General features: G+C 38.3%; 1 protein-coding gene across 16 annotated transcripts in view; it reads left to right on the forward strand.

The window, feature by feature from the left end:
* Positions 1–22022, forward strand: part of rims2a (regulating synaptic membrane exocytosis 2a) — a 169537-nt gene that overhangs the window by 5422 nt on the left and 142093 nt on the right. For 13 of the 16 annotated variants that reach the window (XM_057339824.1, XM_057339833.1, XM_057339835.1 and 10 more), the window contains exons 3-4: positions 17810–17842; positions 18947–19054. The exons of the other annotated variants lie outside the window; for them this stretch is intronic. In XM_057339824.1, coding sequence (XP_057195807.1) covers positions 17810–17842; positions 18947–19054 — 141 coding nt within the window. The remainder of the gene's footprint in view (positions 1–17809; positions 17843–18946; positions 19055–22022) is intronic. 16 annotated transcript variants of the gene reach the window in all.

Genomic DNA, 22022 nt, shown 5'->3' on the forward strand with positions numbered 1-22022 from the left:
TCTGAGTTACCTCTGCCCTCTTCTCCTTTCTACTCATCTTCCATTGACTCGCTGGCTGTGACTCACTGTGTCCCCTAGCACTGGCCATGCTCTTGTTTCTACCCCTTACTCTTATTTCCTCTCACAACTCTGATGTAACCCACCCCTCTCTCGCTGTCCGCAGCAAACGCACTGTAACCCGTGTGATTTTTACTTAGTCATTTATTAGATTGATATAGTGGTGTACATTTTAGGCCTCGGTTTTAACAATGCGAAGGTGCTATCAGCATGAATGTTAGAGTACGTGAGTATTCTGCATACTCGGATAATCTACTTCATTTCTTTTAACACGTTTTTAACCACAGATTTTGCCCCCCATTGACTAGTAGGAAAAAATACAATGGTAGTAAAAAGTGCCCCAGAACTGTTTGCTATCCTACATTCTTCAAAATGTCTTCTTTTGTGTTCAACAGAACAAAAAAAAAAGTAATTATTTATTTTTTTATTTATATAATGCAAACACAGACAGCGAGTCTATTTACATGTGCTAAACGCAGATTAATCCAGACAGAGAATTATGAACTAATAATTATGAATTATCAAAGTAAGATAGACAAACAATATCATTAGTTTTGTATGTGCCTAGTATGTGTGTGTGTGTGTGTGTGTGTGCGTGCGTTTGTGCGTGTGCGTTAGCGAGGTTAAAAATGTTAGAAATGAATAATACCGGAAATGAAGACAATAATAATAATAATAAAGTGTCTACAAGTATACAACAGATATAAGAAGGATGGGAGGTTTAATAATAATAAAAAAATAATAATAATAAAAAAATATTCCAGTGTTGTAAGGCTGCCTCTGTTCCGCCGTGGCCATGGCAGAAGCGGTCAGAAGTCCCCGGCCCATGTTACGCCACAAAAGGAGCATCAGGGATGGATGAAGCGCGGTGTCAAAAGGCCACACCCCAAAACACTTCCCATTCCAGGCCACCAGTCTACATGCCCCGCTTATTTTTTTTAAATATATACATATATACAGTATATATATATTTTTGATGTGTTGGATGTCAGGATGTTTGTATAGTAGAGCGTAGTGGGATGTGCAGTGAAGAACCAGATAAAGTAATTTTACCTACTATGGGAGTCAATGGGGGGCAAGATCTGTTTGGTTACAAGCATTCTACTAAATATCTTTCTCTGTGTTCATCAGAAAAAAGACATTTATACAGATTTGGAACAACTCGAAGGTGATTAAATGATGACAGAATTTTCATTTTTGGATGAAGTATCCCTTTAACTAGACTATCAACACTTACAACCATTGAGCATTTTCATGAAAACTGACACCTTTTGCAAAAAATGTGTATAATAGGGTCATTTGGTCACAGATATATAAATAGGCCTAGATTCCACATTAGCACCTTTTCTTTTGATGGCTATACGAACTGTAGGTCGTCCACCATATTGCTGTTGCCAAGTCTCCATTTTTCCAGCAAAGTAGTGGTCTACCTTTAAAGTGATAGTTCACCCAAAATTAAAAATTTTGTAATCTCTTTTACACCCTCTTGTTATTTCAAACCTGTATGACGTTCTGTCTTATGCAGAACACAGAAGAATATATTTTTAAAAAAGTTGGTAACCGAACAGCGACAATACCCATGTATGGACCAGTGGCGATCGGTGCCTCCTCTTCAGGGGAAGCAGGAATTCAAAATACGTGTTCAGCGCTTCATGTGAACCTATGTGCATCACACATCATGTCAAAATACGTGCCTGCTGCAGACGCGTCGAAAGGGTTTATGATAAAAGAGACGCTCACGTTCAGAAGACACTGTGTTAACACTTAACTCTGTTTACACATTAGACTAAGCGAGTATCTAGCAAACGCAAGCGTCTCTTTTATTAAAAACCCTTTCGACGCGTCTGCAGCAGGCACGTATTTTGACATGACGTGCCACACACATGACGCACTAAATACATGTTTTGCCGAGCTTCGCATTACTGCTTCCCCGGAAGAGGAGTAACGGATCGCCACTGGTATGGACACAGTGTAGTTAATGGATACCGTCGCTGTTCGGTTTCAAAACCTTTTTATTTTTTCTAAATATATTTTGTGTTCATACAGGTTTGAAACGACAAGAGGGTGAGTAAATGATGACAGAATTTTAATTGTTGGGTGAACAGTCACTTTAAACTGTTGCCATGGATTGTTTTGTTGCCAGTAAAATTGGAAGTATTTTGTCATCAACTGTCAATAATGAGAACATACTTTCATGATGTAGATGATTTTTTTGTGTCAGTAAAGTTCTGGCATCTGGGCTAGTGTCATTAGGCTTGTTTTGATTAGCCATTGGGCTGGTTTTGTGATACAGATCTGGCAACCCTCCAGAGCCGGTCAGTGACTGCTGAAGAGCAAGTTGACTGTACTTTTGTACTGTTTGTACTGTTATACGCGTGTATGAATGTCAAATGTTATGTGCTGTTGTGTAGACCTATTGCAAAACTAACACAATACAACATGACGTGATGACATTAAAGTTATCACAAACTTGAGTTAATGCATATAAAATCACACATTCTCACCTTTGAAAGGTTGTATTTTTCGGAATTTAGATCTTTTTAAAGCGTTTTAGAGCACAATGTTATAGAATCTTAGCAAAATGTGACATCAGCAACTGCAGTGTGGACCGATCCAATATGGCGGACATCTGGAGCATTCGAGTGTGGCATCTATTTATTTACGTCTATGCATGTTTTACTATTCGATTCGAAATGCTTAACATTGCATACTGCATATAGTAGGCAGTATTTAGTGTGTACAGCATATCCGGTTTTAAATGGATAGTTCACCCTAAAATTCTGTCATGAATTACCCTCAAGTTGTCCCAAACCTGTATAAATGTATTTGTTCTGATGAACACAAAGAAAGGTATTAGGAAGAATGTTAGCAACTGAGATTTCTGGGGGAGCATTGACTACCATAGTAGAAAGAAGTATTGCATCGTTTTTTTGTTCTGTTGAACACAATTTTTTTTGAAGGATCTAGGAAAACAAACAGTTCTGGGGCACCGCTGACAACCATTTTAATGGTAGTCAATGGTGCCCCAGAAATGTCAGTCGCAAACATTCTTCCAAATATCTTTCTTTGTATTCAACCTTATTCAGGTTTGGAACAACTTGAGGATGATTAATTCATGACAGAATTTTCATTTTAGGGTGAACTATAAATACACTATACATTTGACCTAGTATTTTATACTGAACATGGCAAAGTTGTATGCTTTACTTTTTTTGTACTAGATCCTACCATAGAGTCATCAATTCATTAGTCAAATGAATAAAAACAGAATAAATGACCTCAAACTATCACGCTGTGATACGCAGTGTATGAGTAAACCAGACCGCAGCCAGTTTCCTGTGCAGCAGAAGCGCTCAGCGTGAGTGTCGTACAGAGAGCAGTACGTCATAACGCTGAGCAACCCATCACTCCTGCCGTATACTGCTGCCGTGCTATTGCATAAGACTGACCCAGCATGCTGAGAAACGCACAGAGAGAACACGCTGATCGCTTTGTAGCATTAAGAGTCGTGCTGGCACAAGTAAAATCTCCCGCTTGATGTTTCATAGTTTGTTTTACATTTATAGACGTGTAAACTCTCAGTGTTGTTTGTGGGGGCACAACTTTATGATCGAGAAATGATGTTAAAGATGCCGTTTAAAGGGACAATTCACCCGAAAATGAAAATCAATTACTCACCCTCGTGTTATTCCAAACTTGTATGACTTTGGTTTTCCAGGGAACACAGCAGGAAGTAGTGGGTTTTCTTTTTCCACACAAGAGTTAATGGGACTCAAAAATGAGAAATGAATAGTGAAGACTAAACATCAGTCATAAAAAGTCATTGGTTTGGATGGAACAACATAGGGTTGATTCATTTATTTGTTGGACAGGTTGGCGGTCTCTTTTGTTTGTTTTTCCAAGCTAAAATGTTTCACTGCTGAATGTTGTAATCAACATTTGTTGTTCTTGAAGTAATTTCCTGCTTCACAGGGGAATACATTAGATTATTGAAATAAAATGACAAATAATGGCTGATGTTGACTTTAAGCGTCGTGGCGTTCTGTGTAATCTTGTATCAACAGAAGTAGGGCTGTCGAACGATTAATCGCGTCCAAAAAAAAAGTTTGTGTTTACATAATATATGTCTGTGTACTGTGCGTATTCATTTTGCATTTATAAACAAATGCATATCCATGTATATATATATTCAGAAAATATTTACATGGTTTTGTTTATATTAGCCAATTATTTAAATTATATATCAATATTTATTTATTTTTTCTTAAATAAAGGCATGTGTGTGTTTATAAATACAAAATTAATATGCACAGTACACAGACATATATAGTGTAAACGGTAAATTTCATTCTGGATGCGATTAATCACGATTAATTGTTTGACAGCCCTAAACAGAAGGATATTGTAGTGTTGCGGGACTGTGTGTTGGGCCGTTGACTTGGGTCAGAAATGTAAGAGTATGACCGGTATCGGTTCACCTGAAGCTGATTGCATGCAAATCCTAAAGAGCTTTCTGATATTCATGGGTGACTATAAATAGCTTGACTGAAGTTGTTCTCTTTACGCCGGCAGGGTAGAAGAACTGACAGGTGGGTCACATTGCACTGGGCAACATTCCCCTTTCATGCAGTCACAGAATGACTGTTGTGTGAATGGATGCCATAAAACTTGGGCGACATTTTAAACATCACGTCTTATTCGTCTCTTACATAATAAACTGCACCTTTATCCAGTGGGTAAGATAAGTGAGAATATGTTTGTAGTGTTTATTCTGGGCCCTTCTGTCAGTGTTTATAGAATATCTAATCATGTCATAGGCCCATATACATTACAGACTCTTTCCAACTTTCCATTTGATGGGTGTTTCGGAGATGTTTTAACTGTAGTACACATGGTCCTCCGATGGCCAACAATAGATTAGCATCTTTGGTAACACTTTTTTTAAAGCCTTTATGTATAATTCATTATAAAGGGTATAATGCATTATAATTGTTCATAATGTGTGGTGTAATACATTAAATGTTGTTATTATAATTCTGCCCTATTATAAGGTGCATTACAAGGCATACTTAATTCATTAAAACTACTTTTATAATGCATTATACATATATGCTCTAAGTAGTGTCACCGCATCTTTTTAAAAATTCTGGATAGAAAGAGCTCTGGCTTCCAGCTCATCCTGTTAAAGTTTAGATTTGGTCTTTATGAAATAATGGTCCAGGTTAAGTTGAGCTCTTTGTACATTATCTGTTACATCCTGTCTATTACTACAAAAGCAAAAATATTTAATGGTATCGTACAGGCATTAGGTTGACAGTTATAGATTATATGTATAGGTTAGACTACTGTGATATCATTTACATTGTTTATTTAGCAGAGACGATTTAGTCGATAATCCGTTACTAATTTCATCTGTTGAAAATTATTCCCACAGGACATGCAAATCTCAATAGTTTCTCCAGGATAACAATTGCAAAAAAATTGGTCAGAATTTATTCACGCTCGTGCCATTCCAAATCCTAGCTTCCGGAAAAGAATTCTGATTAAATATACAGCAGCGTTTTTCTGATTTTAATATTGACTATTTATAGGTATGTGTTTTGGGTTAAATGATCATGCTTGTTTCATTCTGTGAACTACTAACAATACTTTTACCAAATTAAAAAAAAGTTTCTATTTGCATTTATTTGCAGAAAATGAAAACTGGTGAAAATAACAAAAAAGATGCTCTGTATTTTTTCAGATCTCAACTACTGCAAAGAAAACAAGTTCATATTCACTTTTAAGCAATACTACAGTAATGTTTCTTCATGCATTTAGCAAAAGTTAAAAAAATATTTTTTGGTAACCTTTGATAATGTGTCTTGTCATGCTGTCAGTCTTTCACATTGCTGTTGGATGACTTTGTCACTCCTGAGATTTGAGTTGCTGAAATTCAACAAACACTGGACTGTAATGGACACAATACATCTAAGAAATGCTGATTTGAAATGGAAATTTGGAATGGTCTCTTACTTTTTTTCACGGCTGTACTGTATATGAATGTAACGGAATGTAAATGAAGACTGTAGCTATCAGCTGGAACTGATATTGTTGACCCTGGAACAAGCTTTTTTTTGTAGAAAATAACCAAAAAATCCATATAAAGGTATCATAAAAGTAACCCATCTTACAAATGTTCTGGTATATTCAGTCTTGAATCATGATGAAACACCAACTAAGATGTTCCTTTCCAGGAATCCTGGATTTTACTGTAATATCTGTTGTGTTTCTGGATAGAAGTCTTAATTGTTTGAATGACTACAAACCTCCCAGACTGTAGGATCAACCAGATAGCCATCGATAAGGAGAAGCATTTACTGCAAGTCATTAGATATCCCACTCTCGCGGGGGAATCATTTTGTATTGATGGCTCTTTGGCCATTCAGATGTCAGGCGATAAGGCAGTGCCCTTTTCACACCATGCTTCAGGTCATGTGCCCGATCTGACCATTTAAAGTTGTCCTCCTGGTCCATTGTTTCCATGGTTTCTGCTCTGTTGGCTCATTCCTGCTGTTAGTTTGTTTTACTCCAGTGATTTTTTCTTTGTGAGTACGTCTCATCCGCTTGATTGATGGGAGAATAGGATGAATGCTGATTGGTGCATATTGGGATGAAAGGGAATCAAAAGGATGCTATTGTAAAGGGTATTGTTCTTGTGGAACCCTCGCTCCCACGAGAGAATGCTTTAAGGGAATCAGCAGAACTCCACTGATCTTTATGGGCTTATTCATTGTGCGGTGATGTAGTATATTGGCCTGCTGTGCTTGAATTTTGACTGTTGGGGTACAGTCTGGTCCACTTCACTGCTTATTCTAGCTAAATAAATGGGCATTTGGACCATTTAGAGATGTAATTGGTAATTTCAGCCTGCTCTTGTCATTTGAGTGTCATTTATAAACCTTCATGGTCTTCTGAATCCCACATGTTTTTTATTCAAAGGATCACTCAAATGCCATTTACTTTAATTGTAGCTAAAAACTGGGGTTTGAACAACATGATGGTACATATTATTTCGGCGAACGGTCTTGAATGTCTATTCTTTGGCAAGATTTTCTATGTCTGACCCAGTCGGATCTTATTTTGGGACCGTGTTAATGACCCACAGTGACCTCATGTGACTTTCTGTCCGCAAGTGTTATTGTGTGTTTTGTGGCCACATTAGTGTGTGTTTGAAACTTACTGAGCTGTTCTGAAGAGGGACAGGGAAATTGCACTCTTCGGCAATGCTGGGGGTATCCATTACTGCCCTATTGTTAGTCATGTAGGCTATTATTGTAACATACCCTTAAGAGACTCTCCTGTACCACCACCCTCCCCAAACAGCACAACAATCAGGATGTCAGGATGACCCACAAAACCTAAAATCATTAAAGGGGTCATATGACACGGCTAAAACACATATTATGGTTTGTTTTAGGTGTAATGCAATGTGTATACACGATTTAAGGTTCAAAAATGCTGTATTTTCCACATACCGTGCATGCAAGGCCGGACTTACCATTGGGCTTGACTGGGCTCCAGCCCAGGGGCCCCGCCTGCTCTCATTCATTTGATTTGTTTAGTTATATGCCAGTCATTTTATTTTTCATTTAAACTTTGTCCATTAGCCTACCAAGGTTCAATAGCACTGCCTTGTGTCGTTTAATTGGCTAAACGTTCCCTCAGTCGTGTTGGCGTTTCCTGATTGGTTATTTGTGGATTCTATCCATCACGTTTACTGCAGATGAAACCTGTCTGCTCATTAAGACGCTTGTTCTAATGGCTGACAAGCGCAATAGCAGTGCCGCGCTTAAAGAAAACCAAAAACTGAGAGACAAGAACGTGAAAGAACAGCATTTAGGAAATAATGATTCTTTACACCCATGGCACCACACCTTGATCTTCAGGCAGAGAATCCAGAGCATACCTGTCAACGCTCCCGTTTTTCACACCCATCTCCCGCCAGGCCGCCACCCTCCGGTTTTATTTCAGTTATTTCTCCTTTGAAACTCATGGACCGACGGGAACCGGAACGCGTTCACGGGGTGGCACTGTGGCTTGAGCCGCTGCCCATTTGCCCTCACAGGCTGGCGCCCTTTGGTAGGCGAAATAGAACGGTAGCCGAAGTTGAGTAGAGAGGATTCACATCCCCGCGAAAATTTTTCTCTTAATACACCGCTATATTATTCCACTCTGCGTTTTCCATTTAACGCTCGCTCCTCATAGTCTGTGTCCACTCACTGAAGACAAAAGATCGTTTCATCGACAGGCAGGGCTGGAATGGACGGGGGGGGGTGTGGGGGTGCATGCATACGTGTCTTTTGCATTCGCGTTGCGTGCATTTGCATTTATAATACGTCCGTCTAAGCGGCCAACGCCTCCGTTACGGCCCCATACGTTAACGGCAAACGCATCCATTACGGCCCCATACGTTAGCGGCCAATGCCTCCATTCTGGCCCCATATATTAGCGGCCCACCGGGAAAACGCCCGGTACGCCAGATGGCCAGTCCGCCCCTGTCGACAGGTAGATGCAGTAGAGTCTACTAGCTGTTGTTGTTGTTAAACTTTCTTTGCTTTTACAAAAAACGTGTTATGAAAAGTGTTATGTTCAGCAGACAACTCTGATTAAAAACAGGTAATTTAGAGTTTATTTCCAATATTTCCCGTTCTGTGACCATAAGCGGTTCTTGTAAATAATATGCAAATCCATCCATGTAAATAAAAATTGAAAACATTCTGCTAACTAATAAACAAAGATAAAACAACCGAACTACAGGACACGTGAAGGGACAAATTGCTCGTGCTTTTTCAAACCGCGTTTAGATGTAAGTTATTTCATTCCTGACGTTGAGATATCTGGCAAAATGTAAATGCTAAATTAAGATGATACCTTGCAGATATACCATTCATGGATTCATGGCCTGTGAGCTGCATTAAACAGTAAGAATTTGACATGAAAATTGTTATGTTAGATATAAAGTAATTAAAAGATTTATAACAGAGGGGTGCCCTATTTGCCCTGCACAACCTCAGTTAATTAGACTTTACAAAACTATGGACCCATCTCATTATTATGAAACTATTTAAGCCATAGAAAAGCCGTTTCCTCTCATTATATGAATACAATTTTAATGTGAATTTCAAACTCGTAGATCTGTCATATGCTTTACTGATGGAATTGCAATAGAATACTAATATATTTGTAACACTTTACAATGTTGCATTTGTTAACATTAGTTAAGCATTAGATTACATGTCTGCATTTGTTCATCTTTCTTTTCAGTATTTACTAATATTTTTAAAAACATTGAACATGCACCATGAACTAACACGAACAATTGTATTTGGCATTAACTAACAATAAACAAGATTAATAAATGCTGTTTACAACTGTATTGCTCATTGTTGGTTTCATGTTAATGCAGGTGTTCCCAAATTTTAGATCCGAGACGTATAATTTCTCAAGATCCTCTTGAAATACAGGGAAAACGCACACATTTGTTCCTTTTTAGTAGTTTTCTTATTATGAATCAATAAATTTAATTTTAATTTTAAAATACATAATGGTAGGGCTGTATGATTATGTCAATAACTATATTAGTCCCCTTGATATTGTAATGTTGATTATTAATGTTGATTGGATTTTACATTTAAGTATGTTTGAAACTTCCTACACGCTATAAATGCACCACTTGTGACTCCCACTGTCAAAACAAGCATTATAAACGTGTAAACCAATGAACAAGTGTCATTGGAGAAAAAAAAACATTTATTATATTATATAATGCTAACAAACACATGATTTGAAATAGTACGGGGACCCCGAAAACAACTCAAGCCCAGGGGCCCCCATCCTCCTAAGTCCGGCCCTGCGTGCATGTTTGTATCTCCTCTTTGCCCCGCCTCTCTGAAACGCGCAGATTTTCTACAAAGCTCATCGCTCTGAAAAGCGAAGTGTGCTATGATTGGCCAGTTAACCAGTGCGTAGTGATTGGTCGAATACTGCAAGCGTGTGACGGAAATGTAACGCCTCTTACCATATTTGGAACATCAGGTTCCAAAGAAATTGTACTGACAGGTACGCCCACCTTACTTGCGTATACATTTGGGCGGTCTTTGTCAACTCATACCATGAACTGACGTAGATTTGTGGGGGTGTGGTTACACGAGGCGTTTCAGGCAGGTCTGGGTGAGCATTTGCTTTTAGATAGAATGTATCTTTTGTTCCCACACTTTAACTTTTGCAATCTTACGTGTCTAATACATACGTGGGCAACTTATAACACACCAAAGACACAGAAAAACACGTATTCGCGCCATATGACGCCTTTAAATATTTGTCTACGACAACAGTTTTTTCTAAATTAGGATGTATTCAGTCAAACTAAAAATTATTCAGACACCAAATATATATTTTTTACTAGTGGGTGCTGGACACTGTAGTTCATTTATGTAAGTGAGGCTAGTAGAATAAAGTTATTATATCAAAAATTCTTCATGCAGTGGACTACCAAATTGATAAAAATCTGGGAACAAATTATTCAGATACTTTGACCTGACCATGTTTTGCCTAAATACTTTTTTTCTTTTAATTGCTAATGCGCCACAGACTGAACAAAATGAAGCATTGCATGGTAATTGGGCATTAGTTTATGAAATCTTCAGTTGTATGTTACATTGGACTGCATTGAAGTTAAAGGGATACTTCACCCAAAATCGAAAATTCTGTCTTTTACTCACCCTCAAAATCTGTATAAATTTGTTTGTTCTGATTAACACAGAGAAAGATATTTGAAAGAATTTTTGTAACCAAACAGTTCTTGGCCGGTTCTAATACCATGTTAGGAAAAATTGCTTTTTGCATTTCTTTGTCGTGTTGAACACAAAAGAAGATATTTTGAAGAATGTAGGAAAGCAAACAGTTCTGGGGCACTTTTGACCACCATTGTCATTTTTCATACTATTGTAGTCAATGGTGGCCAAGAACCGTTTGGTTACAAGCATTCTTTCAGAAATCTTTCTACATGTTCATTGGAACAAAGAAATGTATACAGATTTGGAACAACACAAGGGTGAGTAAATGATGACAGAATTTTTTGGGGCAAACTGTCCCTTTAATTCAGCCCCCAAAAATATTGGGGTGTTTAGGGCACACAAAAAAATGCCTTAATGTCATTACATTAGACAAAATACCAAACCAAGGTATTTGTAAATATGTGATGCTAGACCTTTTCTCAAAAGACTTTTCACTTTTGTTTATTTATTTATTGCATGTTACCCCTCATTTACACTGCACGCGTGTGCGGCGCGTTACGGCTCCAACGCCGCCACCGGAGCTGATCATGGCCACTTTAGTCAATGCTTTTGTTTATACCAGCCGCGCAGCAGCACGTTACTGAAGCGTCCCAGAAGCGGCTCTCTACGCCGCCTCACTAAAGATAGGCTAGTCTATTTTTGATGGACGCCGCGTCCAAGCTGCACAGTTTTAGGTCAAAAGAAAAGTTCCTATGCAGACTTCCCTGACATAAGACCAAAAATGGACGACGAGAGGTTCATCCTCGAACAAAACCATGGTTATTTTGTGGTAAAATGTTGTTTAACTATAATAATCATGTTTTTTTTTTGTTTAAGTGTAGTAAAACCATGGTTTATTTTCTTAAGGGAACAAAGCATGACGCATAGCAATAAACACAACAATATACCAGACAAACCATGTAGCCAACTTTCTTATGGTATAACCCCCAAAAAATCATGAAAAACATGAAAAATTAAGAAAAACAACGTCGGACAGGTGGTTTCGCGAATTCAGCCGCTTCACGTTTGAGACACTCCTGGTGTAACAAAACCTTGCCGGAGCCGTAACATGCCGCAGATGCGTGCGGTGTAAACAAGGGTTTAGTCATTTTTAAGCAACTGGTCCCATTTTTTGTTGTTATTAACACGTGTCCTACCAGAGTAACCACAGGTGTGGTTTACTACATTAATAAACCACATTTATACATTTGGCAGACATTTTATTCAAAGTGACTTACAGTGCATTCAAGGTATAGTCTTTATCAGTATGTCTGTTCCGTGGTTATAATGTATTTATGAAGTTTGAAACATGACTTATAAATAAAATTAAGCTTGATGGAATTTACAGAAAATATACATACTGTATACACAGAGTTGTGACATTTACAAATCTGCATTTTACACAATGATTCGCACTCAAAAAAGTGTAAATATATTAAATACTTTTATTCCATGATGGGAGGGAGATTAACACAAACGTTTCGGCTAATGCCTTCTTCAGTGTGTTCAGCCATTTACAAATCTGCAACCATGCTTAATAATATCGTGCTGTGACAGTGTTTTGATGTTGCCATTGACGTGCTCATTGGCTTGATTGTTTTGGCTTTAGAGTCATGTCGCAACATCAGCTGACAGATCCAAAAGAACGTGCCTTTCAGACGTATGGGGTGGAGCTAAATGTGAGGAGGGATTTAAAGCTGCCACTCAAAGGTGATCCGGGTCCGCCGCGGCCGATGGTGGCTCTCTGAGCCCAAATGAGATTGCTTTTGATCCAGATGCCACGGCGGAACTGATGACAGCTGGAATCAAGAGCTCCCCGGTGCTAATCCTCTTTTAAAGGGAAGCGTGTTCAGGGGAGGCCATCCTGCTGAATGGTCCTAATGAACAGGTGTCTGATGCTAAAATGGTGCGGCTTGAACCCGGGTGCTATTTCGGGTGTAGCTGTGTGATGGCGAGCTGTAAGCGAAGCTTTTTTTTGGCTCGAAAAGAGCCTCCGCAGTCATGTCACACTGTGTCTCTCTCCCGAAACCTTGCGAGCTCCCTACGTAGGCAGATTTTGAGCCGTCATGAGCACTCCACGGGATAGTTTTCCAGTAGGTACGTGGCATTATTAGGCAGCATCTCATGTATCATTGGCAACAAAAGCAATCCCAAAATAGCACTACTACTCTCTACCTTTAACCGTATTTGTGAAACTGTGTGTATGTGTTTATTCGGTGATCTCTCAGATGATGCAGTAAGATGTAGTTCATGGTGACCTAGGTCTTTTTGGCCTGAGATAACTTCTGTGCACAGGTCGTGCAGTGATTGTGCCACCTGTTATATATCCCACATGCAGAGAAATACACATTCATAAAACTGAACTCGGTGTGGCTGGCGAACATTAAACATTGCTTATTAACTGAAGAGAAATCTGAGTGATTGAAAGGATTGTTTTAGAACAGACTACATACGCAGCACAATCTAAACTCACAATTCACTTCAGTTTGAGTTCACTTTTGATTCATTTTAAGTGTGATGGATTTACTTTTCTTTTGGTAACACTTTACAGTAAAGCTGTATCACATGTAAGGTCCAGTGTCCAGCGGCATCTAGCGGTGAGGTTGCGAATTGCAACCAATGGCTCCCTTTTGAAGCACTACGGTGGCTGACACAGAACTAAGATGTCGTCACGTTTTCGCTTCTTTGCCGAAGAAGATTACGTATTTACGAAACGCGCTCTGTAGAGCAGTTTGTCCGTTTAGGGCTACTGTAGAAACAACATGGCGAATTCCATGTAAGGGGACCCGCGGTGTGTGTAGATAGGAATAGGTCATTCTAAGATAATAAAAACATGACGCTTCATATGTAAGGTCTTCATACACATCTGAAGACATAGTTATGTATATTATATTGCTTTTCTGTCAATAGATCCTCCAAAAAATTACACACAGGACGTTTAACATAAACACAAATTGTTAACAAACAATGAAAAATGTTTTGACATGCTATTTGGTTGAATCATTTGTAAATACCACCTAATATATGTTATTAATTTGGCATGTTCATATTGAATTATTTACATTAATTATGCATATTATTTATAGTTCACATATTGTGAGTATTAACTGCACTGTCACATTGTTGTGAAGAAATTAGAATATGATTTGTAAACATACTCACGTTGAAAATAACCCTGGATTGTTTTTAAGCTCAGGGTTTTTGAGATCAGGGTGAAGGCTATGTTTTGGTTCTGGGAGGAGAAGTGTGGGCACTGCCAGCCCTACTGACCAGCACAGACTGGCACACTGGCAGCTGGAATTGTAGAGTAATTACGCCCCATACAGACATTCAGCGCTGTGTTATGTATCAGGACTTTCCTTCTCTGTTCACCTCTGACACGCTCACTCAGCACAAACATATACAGTATGTGTCTTTGTAATATGTATGTTTTAAAATATACATATATGACACACACTCATTCATTGACATGCTTCATAATATACAGCTGCGAAAAATTAAGAGCATCTTTTCTGTTATTTTCAACTGTTTCTCAAGTTTTCATTATCTGCCAATAAATGCAAAAACAAACAATATTTTTAGTAGAAATTTGGGGCAACTATTGTTTGTATAATTGTTTTTATTGTACACTGAACTCTTTTCCCCTTCAAAAATCAAAGAACATTTGATTCCTCATGACGTCATGCTTTTAACCACTGTGTTCTGAGAAAGCTTAGCTCGGGGTCATGATGGTCTGAGGTCATGTTATTACTTTCATATGCATCACCTGATGTGATGTCATAACCGAGTGTTTCCACTGCGTAGAGGTTTCCATGACAACTTGACACAACGTCGTGCTGTCCAGCAGATCCGTTGAAAAACAGAGTCACGACACTCGATCTCGCCGCCATGTGGTCACGTGGTTCATGGAGCGCTCAATAGTTCCTGTCGGTACACGATCCGGGATGCCTGCACGATCAGTCCGCGCATGCGCATAATGACGTAGTAGACAATTCTGTTTAGCGACGACACTGCACGATCTGTTCCACGCTTGAGCACCTTTGTACCGCGACTTTCACTACTGTCCACCTCTGGTCTCATGTCACTTCTGTGCGCACACTATGCGTTGAAATACTCTGTAACGTTTCCCCAGACTTGTTTGTAGTTCTTTCTTCATGTAAGTGCAGATAGTCTAGGCAGAAATGCATATTATGTTCCTTATTGTGTTCTGTAAACAGCATTGAAGGGATTATTCCTCGTTTAGATTATATAGATAGATATATTAGCCTATATATAGACCCATACTAATACAAAACGAGTCGATTTAAAGTTAACTAATATTAGCAGCTTTTAATAAAAACCGTCTTTGACAATACTACTGACCTCAGATCGAAACACAGCAAGTTAAGTAGGCCTAATGCCATGCAGCAATGAATCGCAAAGGGGAGTATGGAGGAAACTGAAGGTTTGCAGTGACAGACTCTCAAGACTCAGACTTTATTCCACATGTAACCAAAATCGTGTATGTCCATGTAACAACTCCTTTATTATTTTGGATTGGCAACCACGTAAGCACATCGTAATGCATAGCGTAAGCTACATAAAACATCAAAATAGACCCGCCGTGAACTGTTAAATGAAAAACACAATGTAGCCTACAAAAATATGCCGCCAGTTGTGCCGTCTGGCCGTCAAGTGTTTCATCGCATGCTTGATACCAACAGTGTAGGGAAACCGTGAAGTTGTTTACTACGTCATTATGCGCATGCGCAGAACGGATCGTGCAGGCATCCCGGATCGTGTACCGACAGTTCCAAACAAATCCTTGCTGTCAACCTATTTGAATGGATTTTAGCGGGACAGACAACAGCAACTATATTTGCATACATTTTGCTAAATATATTAGCACATTGTGTACACCGAATACTACGCTGACTACATTTATAGCAGCATTTTTTTCTGGTGAGTAATATGAATATAAGATCTATGATAAGATATGTCCGCCAACTCGTTAAAATGTATGAACATGCCGTTATTTCACCAACTGTACAGCAAATGCGTTTGGGAGACATTTAAATGAATGGGCTTCAGTGCAGTTTTTGGAACTATTGGTTACTCCATAACACGAGCTCCTTCCGCATTCCATTCTTCCAACGGACGTCTATGCGAGTGTCATAACTCTGTTTTTCAACGGCTCTGGCGCTGTCCTCATAACATGATGTGGCATCTCTGTTAAATGTGTTGCCACCCCTGCCAGTCTAAGATGTTGAATTAGTTCTCTACACCTGTTCTCTAGAGAGAGAGAAAGAGAAAGGAGTGAAGTTTAGTATACAAGTATGTGAGTGTGAGTGAGATCTCAGGGTCTGCTTGTACCCCCTGCTGTTGGTATGCTTGAAGGCATGCTTCACCCAAAAATGATTACCCTCAGATTGTTCCAAACCTGTATACATTTCTTTGTTCTGCTGAACACACAGGAAGATATCTGGAAGAATGTCAAATCTCACCCCCTATTGACTCCCATAGTATTTATGTTCCCTACCATGGCAGTAAATGGTGGGTGATATCTGACATTCTTCCAAATTTCTTCCTGTTTGTTCAGCAAAACAATGAAATGTATACAGGTTTGGAACAATCTAAGGGTGAGTAAATGATGACAGAATTTTCATTTTTGGGTGAAGTATCCCTTTGAGGACTATTGCTATGGGGGTTGTATAATTGATAAGATCTGTGAATAGTTAAAGGGGTGTATGGGGTTAATTAGTTTTACATTTAATTGGGGTTACAAGATAAGCTCAAACGAAACTTCAATAATACAGTGGCTATGGTTGATGTCTCTTCATATGATAAACATTTCTGGCCATTAGAGGGCACTCTCATACCGAGGTATACAAACAGTGCAACAGTTTTCCATAAAATAATTAAAGATAACATAACATGTAATGTAACGGATAACACGGTGATACAAAAAATGTGATACCATGATTTGATTGATTTTATTAATTCATTAGGTTGTATTTCTTGGGTATTTAAGGGACAGTTCACCCAAAAATGAAAATTATGTCTTCATTTACTCACCCTCAAGTTGTTCCAAATCTGTATAAATGTCGCGATGAACTCGGAGAAAGATATTTGGAAGAATGCTTGTAACCAAACAGTTCTTGGCCACCATTGACTACCATAGTAGGTAATTGCTTAACAAATTTCTTTGTTCTGATGGAAACAAAAGAAGATATTTTGAAGAATGTAGGAAAGCAAACCGTTCTGGGGCACTTTTGACGACCATTGTTATTTTTCCTACTATGGTAGTCAATGGTGGCCAAGAACTGTTTGGTTACAAGCATTCTTCCAAATACAGTATCTTTCTCTGCGTTCGTGAATGATGACAGAATATTTATTTTTGGGTGAACTGTCCCTTTAAGCTCATCACTGCTGCTAGACGGAGCGTTGTGAATGAGTTATCAATGGACACATAGTGTGATATAACTGTTGGGAGCAAAAGTGTAATTTTAGTTTAAAAATCTTTTTTATTTGGCTTATTTCTAAATGTTTTTGCTCATTTTCCTTTTTAAATATTTATTTAAATATGATGCCATTTTTATAATTTTTTGGAACGGCATTTTTCAGGACAGGAGCGTCTGTTTGTTGACCAATGGCAGAAGGCATTTAAGAAAACAATGTATAGTTTGGTGACACTAGCGGTGCAGAAAGTACAAAAATCACCTTCCAAGTCTTGCATGTCTTTACATGTTTGTGTGTTTATTGTTTGATTCATCACATTCATTGCCTATGTGTTTGCATATTTAGTACATTTGTTTTGATCTTTGTTCGATACTTATCTGTTTTTGATAATGTTTATTTCATCTTATGTTTGATTTTGTTTTTACATGTTTGTTGTCTTATATTTCTGTTATCATTGTGTTGTTCTCACTGAGTTTTGTTCACTTTTTTTGTTTTAGGGTCAAAGAAGATGCAAAATCTCAGCCAGTCCAGTAAGTAACTATGTCAGACCCACATGAAATCTGCACTGGCTTTCACACTTAACTTCTAGCACAATTCAAACATGATGCATGTTCTAAAACATGGTCCAATGTTACAAACTGGTCTGTTAATAAAATAATTGACCAATACTCAAATTCTCCAAAGTTTTCCCTGATTCCATGGGGGTCTGATTTTAGCTAGAGATCTTGACATTCCCTTCTGGCTGGTTAGTGCCGTGTGCGTTTGTTGTGGCTTCCTCTGTGATTGGCGGCTGTTTGACCCTCCTCTCTCTGGTGATTGGCTGCCCACAATGTGTCATGGCTTCGGCAGCTTAATTTACGTGTATGAGCTGTCTTGCATTATTTTGCTTGATTCTGTCAGTTGCGAATGGAGACTATACGTTTCTCTGTCTCTGGGTACATAACAACATCTCGGGCTGATGGATGCTAAATTCATTTCACCCGCTCCGGCTTCTTTGGCTGATTGTGTGTTCTGCTGTTGTTCCATCTTTTGTTCTTGACCTCTTTCTCAGTTTGTTCACTTTTCTCTAGTCTCGCATAGCCAGATTTCTGAATTCTGTGTGAAGTATCAGGATTGTTTTTAAGGAGAGTTTACATGATGTAGATGTGCTCGTGGAGAAATCTGTCTACATGTGACATGGAAAACATGCCACGCTATGGTTGGCTACAAACTTTTTTTAGACACTCAGTGGCAGGTAAACTAGACCTCCACGAGACAAATGTTATATTTAAAGATTATTCAAAGATCAACTTCTAGTAAGTAGTTCTTCCCAAAGCGATCATTGTGTCATCCAGGTAACTTTTAAGTTAACTTTCCAGGCATCCTTGTGTACATTTACATCTACTAAACTAAACAAATCCAGCCAATCAGAATATAGCTTGTCAGATTTTTCTGGTCTGTACCTGTTCATCATTGTCTTTTTCTCTGTTTTTTGTGGTTCTTGTAGTTTTACGTGCTCTTCGTGTGTGTTCCTCATGAATGTAGCTGCACTGCAGTCGTCATGATATTGGCCCATGTGTCAGCCCGTTTGTCTGCAGTGTTTCATCTCTTGATGGTCAGGATGTTGAGTTTCCGCTGTCTGCTTGTTTATGCAGGTGGTTTCCCTTTAGCGGGATCACTGATCTGGTTAATAATGTTCTTCAACCCCAGACAAAGTCCCAAAACCAACCTCAAACAGATCCTCCTCCAAAGGAGCCAGAGGCGTAAGTATGACTGGATGGATTTATCATTGCCCTCAAACCCCAAATTGCTTAATTACCTAGCTGGCTTGAATAAAGTGGAAACAACCTGTCTTTTAAATAGCAAAACTGCAACACTGAATTATAATACTAATCACTGAATTTGTATTCATAATAATTAATAATAATATATGAATCATAAAAAAACACTAATTATACTATAAGCCAATGTTACTGAAAGGCCTAGTTTTAATTATATAATTTAGATTATATAGATTATTATTAAATTATATGCGCTCAGTCAGTACTGAAATTATTTTATTCTTTGTTTATTATAGCTTTAGTTTTAAATAATATGTGTATGTATATTTTGTTTAACCCTCTTCCCGGGCCAAGAATTTTCATTGACTGTACATCTAAATTATAAACATACATCTCTACATATAATCAAGAAATTTTAACAAAATCAAACCTCAGGATGGACATAAAGTCATCCAACAGCAATGTGAAAGACTGACAGCATGACAAGACGCATTAAATCCCCCCAAAATATTTTTGAACTTCCTAAATACATGTACAAATATTACTGTTGTATTGCTTGAAAGTGAATGTTTTCTTAGAAATAGAAACAATGTTTTGATTTGAAATCAAAGCAATTTTGTTAATAGTTCACAGAATTAAACAAAAACGATCGTTTTACCCAAACACATTGATGTAAATGATTTTCAAATGGTCCCCTATTTTTTTCCACGGCTGTACACACACACACACACACACGCACACACACACACACACATATATATATATATATATATATATATATATTATATTTTAAAATTCTTGGCCTGGAAAGAAAATGATATACTATACTTTAAAGACATAGCAGATAATGGTTGCGTCATGCATTGGTTGTATAATGCATGAGAAGTAATGTGTAGGTCTTCGGCTGGCCGTGGTGTTGCTCATGTATCGATGCACTGGCTCATGTTTCTCTGACGTCTCTAACTGCTGTGTATCAGATGAGACATTATATTATGGGTTATGCGTCTCCTGGCTGACGGGCTGGAGGTGAGGTGTACTCTGGTCTCCAGCTGTCTGTAATGCTACCTGAGCTTGTGCACCTGCCCTGCCTGCTGCCAGACCTCTGGAGCTCCTCCAGCATTCACATCATCTACATCATCTCAGAGCCGATCCTTCCTAACAAACTAAGCAAGTTGCGTAGGGCCCCTGCACCACCAGGGGCCCCCGTTTAGCACCGAATCAAAAACACTATAATGTAAACAAGACGCTATTTTTATAACTTTATTTAACTTTACAGGAATCATTTGGAAATTTCCTTTTTAATACTTAATTTATTAAATTACTGGTACATACTCGGACATCATGCGGTGCGCGGCAGGTGATGATGACAATGCACAAAATGTGCCTTTACGAAACTGTCTCTAACGGAAAACGCCAACAACGCGAAGCAAAAGAACAAGAAGGCATGTGCTTTTGTACTATTTCTTATTTAGTTTTGCCAAATACAAGTACAGGTTTACAAATTCAGTATTTGTCCACTGGCATCCAGTTGGTTTGACGTTGGACGTTCGATAGTCGTGAATTTAGGGACGGTCTCCAAAGTAACATAGACATTAATATACACTTCAATAGCATCTAAAGGGAATGACTTAAAATCACAAAACCAGCTGTATGTGTTCATGTGGGTGTCAGCTATAATGCACACCTTTTAGATGTTTGATATTTATTACAATAAACTGTTTAATCATATGTAAATATTGTTATTTCACTACTGTATGGGTTCATATACAAAATATACCATTATTTAAAGCTCAACAGCATTTACAGGGAATGACTTACAATCACAAAACTGTACAGTGTTCATGTGAGTCTCAGCTATAATGCACACCACTGCAATCCACTGTATTTTGTTTGCCCATGATAATATATAGTATTTGTGTCATTACATTTAGAGAATTATTGATGTGTTTTCGTTTGCTTAGCTTTCTTGAGTAAACTACATTTATCATGCTTTATTTTGTTAATCACTCATTGGGTTAGTAAAAAATGCACCGCATTTGCGTGTTAAAGTTTTCTTTAAAGCTAGATGGTTCCAGAGCCACGCGTTACTTTACATGTTTTTACATGTGAATCAAAATGTGAATTAAACTTTATATTTAATAGTTCTTACTGTCAGTTTATTGTTTTTTTGTCTTTCAGTTTTAATTCATTTAAGTGTGTTAATTGATGTATTATTTTTATTTCTCATAGTTTACAGTTATGTTGCTCTAATTTTAACTATAATGACAAGGGCCCCTCACAAAGGTTTGCATAGGGCCCCCAGACGTCTAGGATCGGCACCGCATCATCTACATATGATCTACCTGACAGCTGTGTGAAGTGTGTGTTAGTCGACCAAAAATCTGTCAAGGTTTTTGATGTAAATATTGACAGAATTAAAATTATGGTGAACGGTCTCTTTAATAAAGCTCTTAAAAATTAAATGGTTGCCTAAATGATATGCTACATGTATCTGAGAGGGGCGCTGGGTTAGATAGTGAGTGGTACTGTATATCCACATGCTAAAAGTGCACAGGTCAAAAGGTCATTGCAAGCAGACCTGCTGACAGGGCGACTTGATCCTGAAGAGGTGAAAGATCACTAACTTGAACAGAAATGACGTCTGGTGGAGGGAGAAGTGGAGCTTACCTTTCTTCGATGTGTGTGTGCGAGTGAGAAAGTCTGGTTTAGCTGAAAGATGCATTTATCTCATCTTTGATTTTGGGTGGGAGGTGGTGTAGTTGATATCTGGTATACACCCTCTTCACCCTTGTGTTTAGTTCTACGTCTACGGTTGATTGACAGGGGACATACAAAATGTATGTGTCTTATGCAAGCATACAGCTAGCATTTCAGGGTCTGTCCAGGGCCTTTGACCCCCACCACTCTCACTGTAATGAGAGAAAACTTTATACAAGCACTGATCTCTTAT

Source organism: Triplophysa rosa, linkage group LG8, assembly GCF_024868665.1.
Source record: "Triplophysa rosa linkage group LG8, Trosa_1v2, whole genome shotgun sequence".
Classification (NCBI taxonomy): domain Eukaryota; kingdom Metazoa; phylum Chordata; class Actinopteri; order Cypriniformes; family Nemacheilidae; genus Triplophysa; species Triplophysa rosa.